Source organism: Amphiura filiformis, chromosome 10, assembly GCF_039555335.1.
Source record: "Amphiura filiformis chromosome 10, Afil_fr2py, whole genome shotgun sequence".
NCBI lineage: Eukaryota > Metazoa > Echinodermata > Ophiuroidea > Amphilepidida > Amphiuridae > Amphiura > Amphiura filiformis.
This window is the reverse complement of record NC_092637.1, coordinates 37140442-37154482: the sequence shown is the minus strand read 5'-3', so window position 1 is coordinate 37154482 and position 14041 is coordinate 37140442. Positions and strand designations below refer to the sequence as shown.

At 40.1% G+C, this 14041-nt stretch overlaps 1 protein-coding gene across 1 annotated transcript; it reads right to left on the bottom strand.

The window, feature by feature from the left end:
• Window positions 1-217: 217 nt before the first annotated feature.
• On the bottom strand, window positions 218-12788 carry LOC140161834 (uncharacterized). The gene is given in 9 exon segments (XM_072185129.1): window positions 218-5655; window positions 6926-6947; window positions 6950-7056; window positions 7817-8172; window positions 8529-8719; window positions 9667-9837; window positions 10808-10948; window positions 11005-11692; window positions 12215-12788. Coding segments are annotated over 9 exon segments (4512 nt in total). The 5' UTR covers window positions 12782-12788; the 3' UTR covers window positions 218-3386.
• Window positions 12789-14041: the final 1253 nt, after the last annotated feature.

Genomic DNA, 14041 nt, shown 5'->3' with positions numbered 1-14041 from the left:
GAGTTATGTTGTAAAGAGGGCTGAAACAACAACACTTTTGTAAAATGTACATAACTCATTAACAACAATAAATTAAGCAAGTTTTCAAATTATATAATTTGTAGAATGAACTTTTGCAAAACATCAATGTGTTATTTGTCAATAATTTATTGATCTAGAGAATGAAAATTGATTTTTCTGGTTGCTTCGACCAACAACACTTCGTCTACCCTTAAAATAAAAGTTCATTCCTGTATCAAGTCAACCACTTGCTCTCAGTTCTGCAGGCATTTGCTACACTATATGCATTACTATCTTATGGATAAAGATACTTCTTTTCTGTCTGTACGTATCCAGAATTATTGAACGTCTGAACATTGTGTTTTTGTTGCTTTAGTATAAGAAATACTTGCAGATATGAGAATATAGGTCTAAACATACTATGCTGCAATTGCTTTGCGGTGCCACACTGTATTGTACTGCACATTACACAATACTGCATAACACAACATTGCGGTATCGCAATAAAATACATTTTAACTTGAAGTAATCAATATATCTGCACCGCAAAGCAATTGCGGCGTAGTATGAACGGACCTTAAGATCTGAGAATAACATGTTTTAGCTGTGAAGTGTGATGAAGCATCTTACAAATATTACGAGGATAAACCTTACCTACGGTATTTTGCAAAGACCTTTCACACTGGCCGACTGCGTTAACAGAATAGGTCACGCCTGGGTCAAGCGATGTTAATGCATGGCAATATGGCAAATGACATGCTGTCATGATGACCTTGTTTGATTTTCAACTCCCCAAATCGGACAGTGCAGGGTCTTTGCAAAATACTACACAGGAATATTGAGGTCAACCTGTAGGATTATGTGAAATATATGCATCTCTAGAAAGCACGACCTAGTACTAACCACGGTCACTTTGAGACTTGTTAAGGATTTATAACCAAAATCACCATTTTGTGCTTTTGCAAGTATAATACATATTGAGGTTTCAAGGAATTTTGATGTATAGTTTGATAGTGCCCTGTTTATAGCAATATTGACTTGCTACATCAAGTATTTAAACTAGAACACACCCAGGGTACCAGAAAAGAATGCTGGTGTAAATTACATGTACAATTGTACATCAAAATACCGAAAATAGTAGTTTTACAGTCGTTACATTTACAATACGATTCATTCGATTAAATCTTCATTTCAGTTATGAACAAATTGTAGTTTGAACTAAAATTGTTTCAAATTCCAATGTTTTAACACCCAAAATTGTCAAGCTTGTTATAGATGCAGTGCATTTAGAAAGTGGCATGCATGGTTGGTGCATCCAGCTATATGTTTAATACATTGGAATATGAAGAAGCAGACAGCTTGAACATGATAAAATATTGTTTTCTTTATGCTTGCTTCAGTTACTATATTACTTTCCACATTCATAAAATGAAACTCTAAACATGCAGTTCCCACAATCACAGGCTCACTGTTACATATCTTTAGAATGCCTATTTAGAGCTGTTAATTTGAATCAGCTGCACAGCACCTGGCTTTAATATGAATGCCATAATGTAAGGTGATTGGTAATTTATAACAGTGAGTACCTATGATGTAATATACAACATTTGAAATTTGCTTGCACAGCATGAATTTATTATCTTAATACTGTGCAGTGTGCACATAATTGGGCCATATAAAGGCCTACGCAGATATCTAGATACAGAAAATAACTTGTGTTTGGCATGACCAATCTATACACATTTTACGACACACACACACACGCCAGACTTTCGTATTCAAAATTTTAACTAATGAATGATTATTTTGTGCCTGTACAGTCAAACCCCTTTTCCATATTTGCAATTTTCGTAGCACACTGCTGTGATGGGTTAGTAGAACATGTCACCTTTGTATGTCCAAATTGGCAATATTTTGTATGTCCCATGTTGAAACTTTGTCAGAAATTTTATGGTCAGATAGCACACACATCTGCATGTACACTAGATACATGCCCAGCTGATAAAAATTGTCCGTCATGCAGTGTCCCTTCCAAGGAATTCCAGTTAGGGATAATTAATTTTCATATTGCATGAAATATACTGTTTTCTTATTCGCTTCCGTCCCCTTAATCGGTAGGGGCAACAGATGGGGCCAATTTTGGGCCATATGGCTGCTGGAACCTCAAGCAATAAGTTGCCCATTTAATATCTAAACAAGAGTTTCTAAACTGGCAAATAAAATGACAATAAACTGGACTATTCCATCTGAGAACAACACCCCATTTGAGGAACAGTTTGGAATTCCAACCAAATTTAATATTTTTTACATTCCAACTAATTTGAAATCCTGAATAAAAGTTTCTAAATGTGGCCCAAATAGTGTATATCCTACTGGATATCATCATTTTAACATATAATGTGCAAAACTCTCCACCTGGATTGAAATTAGATAACAGTGACACAGGGGGTGAGGATTTCAAATGGAATAGCGTATTATAAGTTTACATCCCTACAAATTCTACATGTACGTAATCTAACTACTTCAGGCTGGCCAGGAAAAATATCACATGTCCACATGAAATAAATACAAATTTAGCATTCTGGCCAACAAAACTAAAATCAAACAAAAAACATGTCAGCTAAGCAACACTATCGTTTCAAACATTGTTTTACTTTTATCTGAAACTTTTATATTTATCTAAATTTATGAAAATAAGTTTGATTTTCTTCTTTATTTACAAGTACATCTCTACAAATGTACTTCAAAGCAATTAGCTAATTTGGTTTAGGTTTTAAATAATTCATGAAGTCATGAATAATTCATGCCTGAAATCAGGCTGACATCGGGGAAAATTATTCATTTTTCAAATTTACCTAATTATTCAGATATAAGGGTTCACAAGTTCAAAGTTACCCCCTTGGATTTTTAAAAATAATTTGAGAAGTTATATAAACATTATTGTAAGCCCACTTTGTTTTACACATCTGGTCCAATTTACAACGTGCATGCTTTGTGAGAGTCGGATGGACCAAAGTGCAACTTACAAAACTACATCTTTTTTTAATATTGAGCCATTTTGGTTGAACATAACTGTGTGTGACATTGTAAATTGGACCAGGTATGTAAAACAAAATAGGCTGCTAGTAACTTTCAAAATTTGTTTAATTTCAAAAACAATTTTTCAATTTATTTTAAAAAGTCTCAGGTGGAGCTTAGAACTTATGTACCCTTCATGAACTGTGACATACTGCCACAGGATTAAAGCATATACATGTACCAAATGAGGTAAACCATTACTATTGGAAAGATATCCTGATTTTCAACTTTAATTTTTGTACAATTCCTATATAACTCCTATAATCCAAAGATGTGCTACACTCCTAGATACAAGTCAGGAGCTATGATCAACTCCACCCAGGCTCACTGCCATTAAAACCACCACGTCCTCTAAACCCTCCTCGAGCACCTCGACTAGGACCTGGAGCTCCTCCTCTACTAGCCCCTGGAGCACCTCTACTAGGACCTGGACCTGAGTTACCAAGAAGAGGGCGTACGCCTTGATTATTTGCACCACCCCTGAAAACTGGGCCTCCTCCTCGTCCTCTTATACCACCACCTCTAGAAGAATTTGGAGTCCAACCGCCACGCCCTCCTACACCCATCGGTCCCCTGCCTCTTGGTGCTCCTCGTGGGGATGGAGTATTCTGAAGTTCCAAACCAGATGCCTGCCTTCGTATGATGTCCGCCACTCCTTGTCGTTCATTACTAGGTGAGTTTTTAGTTACTGGAGTAGGTGGTCCAGATCGGCTTGCTATTGGGCTGTAGCCTGGTTTGCCAGCGTTATTGGAAGGTTGCGAGTTGGCGCGACTAAACGGCGGTTGGCTTCTCTGCAAAGAATCGTGGAACGACTGGTTGCTATCGTCCTCCATATCATTGCCTTCGGGTGAAGGTGGAAACTTAGAGGAAACTACATCTGGCGAGGTTGGATAGCGAGGTGGCGCTGCTGTACGCGCTGCACTAGGGAAAAGTGGCTGTCGCTGAGAACCTCCCGGTCGACTGGAAAATCCGGCAGGTTGGGATGACTTGTAACCGTCTGGATAACTTGGCGAGTTGCTAGAGGTGTTGGGATAGCCTGTAGAGCTAATAGGATCATACGATGATGACGTCATAGTCGTGTTCGTGTTGGATGATTCCATCTTGGAACTGACAGGCGGATAGTGTGGCGTGCTGCTCTGAGAGCTGTTAGCGTACGAAGCCTGTGCAGGATAGTTCATGCCATCACTTTGTGCCGATGTACTGGGATAATCATCAATCTCATCCATGGTAGGGTAATGCGTGGACGGCAAGTCCGTATCATAACTCTCGCTCTTGGCTACTGAATGTCTTGGATACTTCTTAAGAATAGACTTCTTTGGTGCTTGGCTTTCCCTTGGCGTATCATCCTCACCTTGACTGCTCGACTGACTGTTCTCCTCAGATTGCAACACATGGGCTAGTTCACTGAGTGCTTCGTTTTCCTCGGCAGAAATATCGGCAGACATGCCCATTGCCCCAAATCCTTGCTGAGAAAGCATCTGAATGAGAGCTGCTTTCACTCCTGGTGTAACTAGCGTCCCTTCTTCTATTTGTATATCGTCCTGATCAGGAGATTCTGGGGGCGGTCCTGGGGGTGTCGGAGGTTTCCATGCACTTGATCGACTATCGCCATCCTCTGAAGGGCCTGCATAGGACGCTCCTCTGTCGCCAAAACTATCCTCACTTTGAGTTGATCCTGGGTACGGATACCCAGAACCAGGATGTCGAGCAGAGCTATCGCCACGACCATACTGTTCTTTACTATCTGAGCTAACAGTCTGAGTGGTATACACGCTACGTGTTTCAGCTACCGGGCTTGTGTAAACTGATCCACTGCGTGAAGTAGCGCCATACTTGCTACCAATCCCCGCGGAATTGCCTTCATAATCACGATTCCCTTCGTGGCCTGTTGAGCTTTTTTCACTTTTTCCGCCTTTTTCAGCGGACTCTGGTTTCAAGCTGCCTTTACCAAACAGTGTTGAGACATACTCCTTGAAATTTGACGTCATTTCACTCGTCTTTTCAATGGCAAGTCCACCCTGAGGAGTATTCACACCACTAGTATTCGTCGATGATTCTTTACTGGCCTGAGCATTGGACTTAAGTACTTTCTCTAACAAAGCAGTGGCTACATTAGCTGATACAACACTTTCACTACTACTACTACCCCCGCCCTTTTTCGACTGCTGATTTGTGGCAGCAGCCGCTATTAGCAACTGCATGTTTAGATTTTCAAGTAACTTAATAGTTGAGGCATCAACCTTAACCCCTAAAGCCTCTGCAAGCTTATCTACATCCAGCGACGGCTGCGAGGCAAGACCACTGATGAGCGTCGCCAGCTGGTTTTCTGTCGAAGACGGGGCATCACCTTTGCTGTCTTCATCACTCCCTCCGTCGCCACCCTCTTTGGAAGACTTGACACCGGACTCTCCATCACCGCTGATGCCTGGAATCTTGACTTGATCATCGGAGGCAACACCGGACCCCTCCTTGCGTTTCTTGTCCGTTGAAGGTTGGGCGGCTGAAGCCTGCTGCGCACGCTCCTGTCTTCGTCTGCGCTTGCTCCACAACTCGTGACAGTCTTGCCAGTGAGGTAAGCTGTATAATGAAAATGATGGGAAAGTACTGGTAGTAAGTAAAGTGCTTCTTAAGTATCGTTATCAACACTTAAAATGTTTACAATTTTCACAATCGTGAATAAAACACACAAAACATTACTGCTGAAGACTGTTCCAACATGATTAATACTCATTTACCTGTCCTTGTATGTCATTTTTTCAATGGTTTAATTACATTAAATGCTCATTATTATATGATAGCAATATATAACATCTTCCACTAGACCTGTTATCGATTGTCGTATGTGTCGTATTATCGTCGATTTGGCCCTAAATCCGACACTTCAAAAGAAATTGTCCTTTTTCGACACTTTACGACACTCATCAAAAAAGAAAAAAAAATGAAATTTCCATGCTATTTTGTCCAAGTAAGCTTACCGTACGATCATGTTTTCATCGGAAAGTCGAAAATTACCCCCCAAAGTTGTGATCGTAATTCAAATCGGTGTGATTTTAAGCTTATCTATCGACTTTTTCAGCATTTTAAAAATCTCATTACAAGTTTTGACACATGTCGATTGTCATATTTTTTTCCCCGACACAGCACAGTATTGAATTAGAAATCATGTGTCGATAACAGGTCTATCTTCCACAACTTGGACCATATTCACATGTATTCAGTCTTCGAATTAATTTTCTACCTTGGGGTGCACCCCATTTTGAAAACTGTGGTGCAATTTCATCTGACGCAGAGCAATTTGAAGTGCAGTCTCAGACAATCAACATATAAAGTCAGTACAATGTGGTATAGCAATTTTGCACCACACTTTCGAAGTTGTATCGCAACCAGTGAATTTTGGGGTGCAAATTGCACCGCGATAGGGCTGATTTTGAAAGCTGCATGTATTCATTTCTAACCCAGCTTGAATTCAACCCAAATGATGACTTGCAAGTATCTCTACATGCAATGTGGTTCTGCACTTTCTCAGCATTCAGCAAACATGGGTCAAGGTCAGCAGCCACAGCTTCCATTATTTTGTGTGGAAGAAATTGAAATTCTTTTCCAAAATCGTGCCAAAATGTGGATTCTTTTGCATAAAAACTAATCATAGGCACAATGTGACTTTCATCTGTCCCGAAACCAATTTACTTGTATAAGAATTGCCTTTTCATTCCATGAGAGCAATTTCAAAATGACCCATTTTCATGCACAATTCAATGGGCAAGTGAGTGCTGTTGCATGGGTTAATTTGCATAGTGCATGTCGGGAAGTTTTTGCAATTCCTCCATTGAATTCAACCAATGCTTACTTTGGCGCTGAAATCTTGTTGAGTCAACCGTCTTGAGCCACGGACAGGTCAGCGCATCATGGGCTGTGATGCGCTTGTCTGGGTCAAGGGTCAACATCTTGTCCAGTAGATCCAACGCTGGTTTAGGAAGCCTGAAAAACAAGGGGAAGACACTTGGTTGAAAATAAGTTAATATTAATTAGAAATTTCTGCACACTTATTAAGACATACCTCATACTTATCTAGACAAAAACAAAAGTTGGATGGGAATGTGACATCTTCCAAAATGCATGCCTCAAATTCTGCTGATATTTACTTTGCATGTTGCAATCATTTTATGCACTTAAGTCTTTGAAATAGCCATCTTTCTTTGGCTTTTTCTCATATCTGTCAGCAATTATTATCATTCTTATTTTTGTGTAATTTCAACGTCCTTGCTGACGAAACAATCTTTTTAAGAAAATGAACTAGTTGGCAATGGGGATGGATGGATTGAAGTATTGTTTGATTTTCATGCGAGCTGGATTTGATCCGTTATCTTACGATATTTCTATTCACCTGACTAAAGTGATTCGATGAGACTGTATATCTTGCACTTTTCAGATAATAGCTCATTTCAGAATCATCGCCACTGATTTTTTTTTACCATTCCACCACTGGAATTTTTTAAACCATTCTATCAAATCCAATGCAAAATGACCACTTGTGGTATTCAAACAGTTTTTGAATAGCTAACATATGACATCTACTTACCAAAGCCCAACTCAGTTGAATAACATTCTGGCTAATTAAAATTAAAAACATGTCAAGAGTAAGAGTTACAGCAAGGACCAACAACCCATCAAAAGTTCACATTGGAAAATTACAATTAGCTACTATCCCCCCCCTCCCACCCCCAGGCCTAAAACTTACAGGGCAAACTCCTCTCTCAAGCGGCGGTTGTACGTCTTCTTCGGCTTCATGGTGTTGAACAGCGGCAGCCGGATCACGTCCGGCCACACAGCCGGCGTCGGCGTGCCGCAAATGCGGCTGATGAGCTCCAGCTGGGCCAACTCGTGGTTGGCTTGAAATATCGGTTTCCTTGTGAACAACTCCCCAAGAATGCACCCGCAACTCCACACGTCGATGCCGGGTCCATAACGCTCCTCGCCCAGGAGTAACTCCGGCGGGCGATACCATAGCGTGATGACTTTGTTGGTGTACGGCCGGCTCTTATCATCAGCATGATAGAGCCGGGCTAATCCAAAATCGGCCAGTTTTATATGGCCCTGTAACAAGAAAAAAAAAGGAAAGAATATTATGCAATGATAGCCAATACAAGTGGAAGTGCAGATAGAAATTAGAATGGGAAATTGCTACTAAAGATGTTCCAATTATATGGTTCTGGTCAACACCTCAGGAAGGGGCAAAACTACCAGAGTGGTGCTTAAATGTGGTGTCCATTTGGTTCCAACATAATTGACAATTCGTTTTCACCTGAATTGATTTTTAGTTTGTTTTGGAGATTTTTACAAGAGTAAATGGCAATTGTTATGTTATCATGAAGGAATCACGATAACAGGTCTATTGAAGAACCGTTTGATTTTTTTTTTGTTGCAAATCACTGTGTCGCTTAAATACTTACTTTATTGTTGAGTAGTATATTGGAGCATTTGATATCCCTATGCAGAAAGTTCTTCTTATGACAATAAGCAAGCCCATCCAGAAGCTGTTTCATAAAGCTACGTATATGTTCCTCGGTGAAATTCACCAGGCCTGATTCCAGCAGGCCCATCAGGTCATGGTCCATGTACTCAAATACCAAATAAAAGGCACCTGCAAGTAAATTAAGATGAAGAAATAATGTGTGAATACCAAAAATATGAGAAGGGCAGTCGTCAGGACTTCAACTCATCATGATTTAAAGGTTGTGGGTTTGAACCTTGGTAGTGGCACCAACTTGGGCAACGTCTTTTCACTTCTTTTGCCGCTCTCCACCCAGGTGTATAAATGAGTACCTGCATAATGCAGACTCCTGATGCAGGACATGTGACAAGCCTCCCTCAGCATGAAACTGGGGCCAATGAAAGATGGTCACTTTAGCCTATGAACTGAATACAGGCATGACCCTTTACCTTACTTTAATACTATGTAAAATGTGATGATTTCAGACTGTTAAAGAACATTATAGAAATGCTGACTGTCATTAAAACTACATCTTTCATTTAGTTCCCTTGTCCTACCAATAAACAAACATGCTCAATAGATCCTCTTTGATCATCCATTATCTGACAGGTAGTATCGGGTTCTGGGTATCTTCTTTTCTATTTAAATTGCGATCGACAATCATTTTGGATTGGAAAATTGTCCTAGACTTCAAGCAATAATTTGATTTTAACACATAAATATATACCGTATTTCCTCGAATAGTTGCCCCCTTCAATTTAACGCCCCCAACACTTTTTTTTATTACCAAGATGTTTCAAAAATGCTGATATTTCCATGCTATCTTGTGTAGTAAGCTTCCCAAGGTGCACACATAGCTGCTAATGGCGTTGGTAATTAGCAAATATTTGGTCGTAAACCCGGAAGTGAACCAGTTTTAAACTTACCTAATGATTTTAATGATTTTAATGGGAATTATCATTTTAAAAATGAGCTCTAATAAACACCCCCTTTTGGAAAATGCAATGCCCCCTGGGCAACTATTCGAGGAGATATGTATCATTTTCTCTTTTTTCACCCCTCATTTTTTTGTTTCATTTATAGAATTGACCAATTACCTTTATCTTTCCGGAAGTCTAGTGCATCTCGTTTGTCCGTCACAATTTCAATGAGTCTTATTACACCGATGTGATTCAGCTGCCGTAGAATTTTGATTTCTCTCACAGCAGTGATCGGGAAGCCCTCTTTCTCATTATCAGTTCTAACTTTCTTCAACGCCACCATATCACCTGCAAAGAGAAATGGGAAAAAACAAACAAGAAACAGAATATGATAAGTATTACTGAATATGCCGACCGTTAGACTGCAAGACTAAATTCTTTATTATATATTTTATCAGGTAGAGAACAATAATTATATGAACTTTGGTCATCTGGATGAGCATTGTTGATGATAACAGCATCAAAGCCCTTTCCAGGATGTATCATCATCAGGTCAACTGAAGTTGGAACTATGATTAAGTGCTGTGTTATTGTCACATATTGTGATCGTGATCGGTTTAAATATTTCCATCTTTACTAGTACTGCGTATAAGTCCTAAGTAAATTTCCTTAGTAAATGTACAACTTCTTTTCACTTTGAATTTTGTTGCTTGCTTTTCATGTCTTTTGAGGTCATATCGACTGCTCAGTGCCAGAAGTGGGTAAGTGCAATAGCTGCCATGTGTAGCTGAAATATGTAGCCGAGTACAATATACTGCGTGTAAATTGCCAAATGCTCACAAGGCAGCTAATGCACTTACCCACTTCTGGCACTGAGTAGTCGATATTTGATTTCAAGACCATGTTTGCCCTTAACCACCATATACCAAAGCCAGAAGTGCAATACCTCTCATTTACCATTGCCATATACATTGCATTCATCAGTAATCTGTAACTATAGCCACTATCAAATTTCAAGATGAGAATATGTACGTCATGCAAAGTTGCTTTGCGTTATTTTGATGATGCGCATGAACCAGGGCTCAATACCCTTTTTTGTATAGTTATTACAAGGGCTATTATGAAAATATTTCATGAAAAATATAATTTTTGCCATTGACACAGGGACTACTTTTGAGAAATTTGGAGGCGATTCGCATATAGCCCCTACACGTATGTATGTTATGTTGAGGCTTGAAATCAAATAAATGGAATGGCTCTTTGGCATTGGAGCTACTGCACTTCAGTCTCTGCAACAATGCCTCCTGAAGTCACTTACCATGTGCTTTGTTCTTGGCTTTGTAGACCTGCCCGTAAGTGCCCTCGCCAATCTGAGTGATGATCTCATACTTGTCCACACACCTGTCACCCCAGTTTGGCATATTCGCTGTGATCTCAGCCCTCCTCTTCAAGATCAGTGCTTTCTTTTGTATGTGTATCACCTCCGCCTTCTGCTCTCCACGAGTCTTTTCCCACCCTGCTTGTGCCTTAATAAGTGGCTTTCTAAAGCCAAGGGAGGGAGTGGAAGATCTGACATAGTGGGGCGGGGCCTGTCTTCGTCTTTCATATCGGGCGGGGTGTGGATGTCATCATCATCTATCAGGGGTGGGAGAGGTAGAGGTGGGATTGTTTTTGTTTGGGCTAAGGCAGGAGTAGGCTTCTTAGCAGGGGATGGGGATGACTCTTGGACATCTTGCTTTAAATCTTTCTTGATGATCAGATTCTGAAACGGCTCCTTGCCGCCTCGCGAGGGCACTGATAGCACTTTACGTTCCGGTGACTCCACCACTTGAATAGGCACAGGGGCAGCATCGTTCTTTATGGTGACCTTAAGAGGGCTCCCTTTATAAGACGAGCTTTCTTTAGGCGCCGCAGCAACAGCTGCCGGCTTCTTAGGCTCCTTTGCCTTTGCCTTAGCTTCTTTGGGCTTGCTTTCTTTGGGCTTTTTATGCTTTATTAGCACAGATCCAAGGCCCATTTTAAACTTTGCAGTCTTGTGATCCAAGGACGGACTACGGCTCATACGGCCTCTTCTTCTGCTCTGAGGTGATGGCGGTGATCTGGAACGGGAACTCCTAGAGCGCTTTGTTCTTTTCCTACAGGTCATCATTGCACACAAATACAAAATACACAACCATGGTACTTGGCGAGAGCCAAATGGGCTCTCTACAAAGTCAAAAAGGCAGCAAATACATGTTGAGCTACATTTACATATTTGTTTTTCATAAATACCCAATTCAACGAAATACAAGTAGTGCCTGATATATGATTACAATTGATCTAAGCCTATATATAAATAAAATAACTTTTTCAAGTTTTATCATGACACAAAGTTCTATCCCATTTATATGATAAGTTGTGTTAGCATCAAAGAAATGTGAAGTATAAATTGCATAAATATTGCTGAAGACTAAAAAAAAGGCAAACACTTTTTACATATAAAATAAAGATGTACATAATTAACAAACTATACGTAAAAGGTGTATTTATAAAAATGCCTACTATATGTTGAAACTCAATATATTTAATCAGATGAATCTGCTTTTAAATATACCCTGAAACAAAACCTACCTTGGATATGTTGGACTTCTACTTGGTGAGCGCGACCTGTGGTGTGGTGAGCCCCGACCCCTGCTGAACATCAGGGGACTTGGGCTCCGTCGACCTCGACTCCGTTTCATCGGACTTGGGGAATGTCTTTTCCTGGGAGGGAATGATTGTATCTACCCGCCGGCCTAGTATAAGGCGACGACGAACCCCTAGCCTGAAACCGATCATCTATTGGTCTCATCGGCTCAGGAGAGTATCTATAAGTTCTAGCGTCAGTACGATAACTACGCAATGGTTGATCAGGAACACCCCTGTCTCTATTGGACATGCCACGTGCATGCCTCGGTACGTTACGTATATTTGGTGAGTTTCTTTCTTCTTGGACGTTTTTGTACATTTTTATGGCAGTTCCCGGTGACAATGCCCTCGTTGTGCTGTTGATGATTTCCACCTCTGGACTTACCCTGCTGCTACCAGGCGAGGGCGTAGTTAGGTAATCATCCTCATCGCTGCTTATGTCATCATATTCTACGAGAGGCTTCACTTTTGGCACTTCTCTTTGCTCTCGCTCTTTAGTTCTCTTCTGCTTGTCTCTTTTACGCTTTTGTTTTAGTTTGTGTTTCTTGTGAGTGCGCCTACTTGATGGACTACCCCCTTTTCGTTCACGGTGTTGGGGACTGCTTCCCTTTCGTGTGGAAGGCATTTTAAATATTTAATGTGTTCCTAAGGGTGTATGATGCTGCAAAACATGTCCACCTTCACCACCTTGTGTCTGCAAGGAAAAAACAGAGAAACACAAACTTCATTAATTTTAAGAACAATATTTGACTACTGAATCTTTTACGAAAAAAAAAAAAAAAGGAGTTGATTTTTTGACAAATTGCAAAATGTGACACAATAGGGGTCCAACCTCAAAAAACATGATGACCATAAGGTCTTACTTTTGAACAAGCTAAAAAAGTTACTTTACAAGTGCAATAATTTGCAGTTTGAATAATGAACAATTAATCAAAATCATTAGGATACCATACTTTTGATGACGGTATAAAATGCAACAAACTATGAGATTTGAATGGCCGATTGCCAAAGGGCTGTAGGCACTGAATTCATAATTCATGCAAAAATAATTTTTTTTGGTACATTCATGCATGATATGTGCATATTTCATAAATTCATGACATTTACTAGAGCTGGTGTGGGCACCATTTTTTGATGTCAACATATTTCGTATCTTGACGTCGACAGAGTGTTGACATACATTTGGGTTCCGAAAAAATACCAGGACTTTTTTTTTTTCATGATTTTAGGAATATTTAAAAAATTTTAACCTAAAAATATCTAGAAACACCATCGGCAATTTCAGCAAATTTCCAAGATGGCTGTCTTCATAGCGAGCATGTAGCGATGAAGTGTACAATTTACACCGGAAAACAAGGCATAATACTGCCAAAAGTATGCCCCCTGAAGGCATTGAAATAACATGAAAAATTGGCGAAATAGTAGGTAAAAGATAAGATTTGGCATTGCATTTTGTTGAAAATACATTGGAAATGGCCAATATTTTGAGTGAAAATGAGCTTGCCTGACGAAGTTTTACTGGGCCATTGCCTTAGCACTATGTCGCCATGGATGAAGTTCTGTCGATATGTTGACATAATTCACTTTGTCGACAGGATTCCGACAGAGGACCTGTCGACACCGGCCTTAATAGAGATGCGATGATGGAGATAAAACTTTATGAATGACCCTCGTACTATAATTCACCAGAATCTGTCTGTTTGTTTGTCTGTCCGCCTCTTTTCTCGGAGACTAGGGGTCGCACCTTCCTCAAACTTGGGTGGGTGGGTGTATCTTGACCCCAGGCATAACAAGTTTATATTGGTTAGTGGGTCAAGATCACCCGAGGTCATCCAGGGGTCACCTGAGGTCAAATTAGCAAAAACTGTCCTATGGACATGAAACT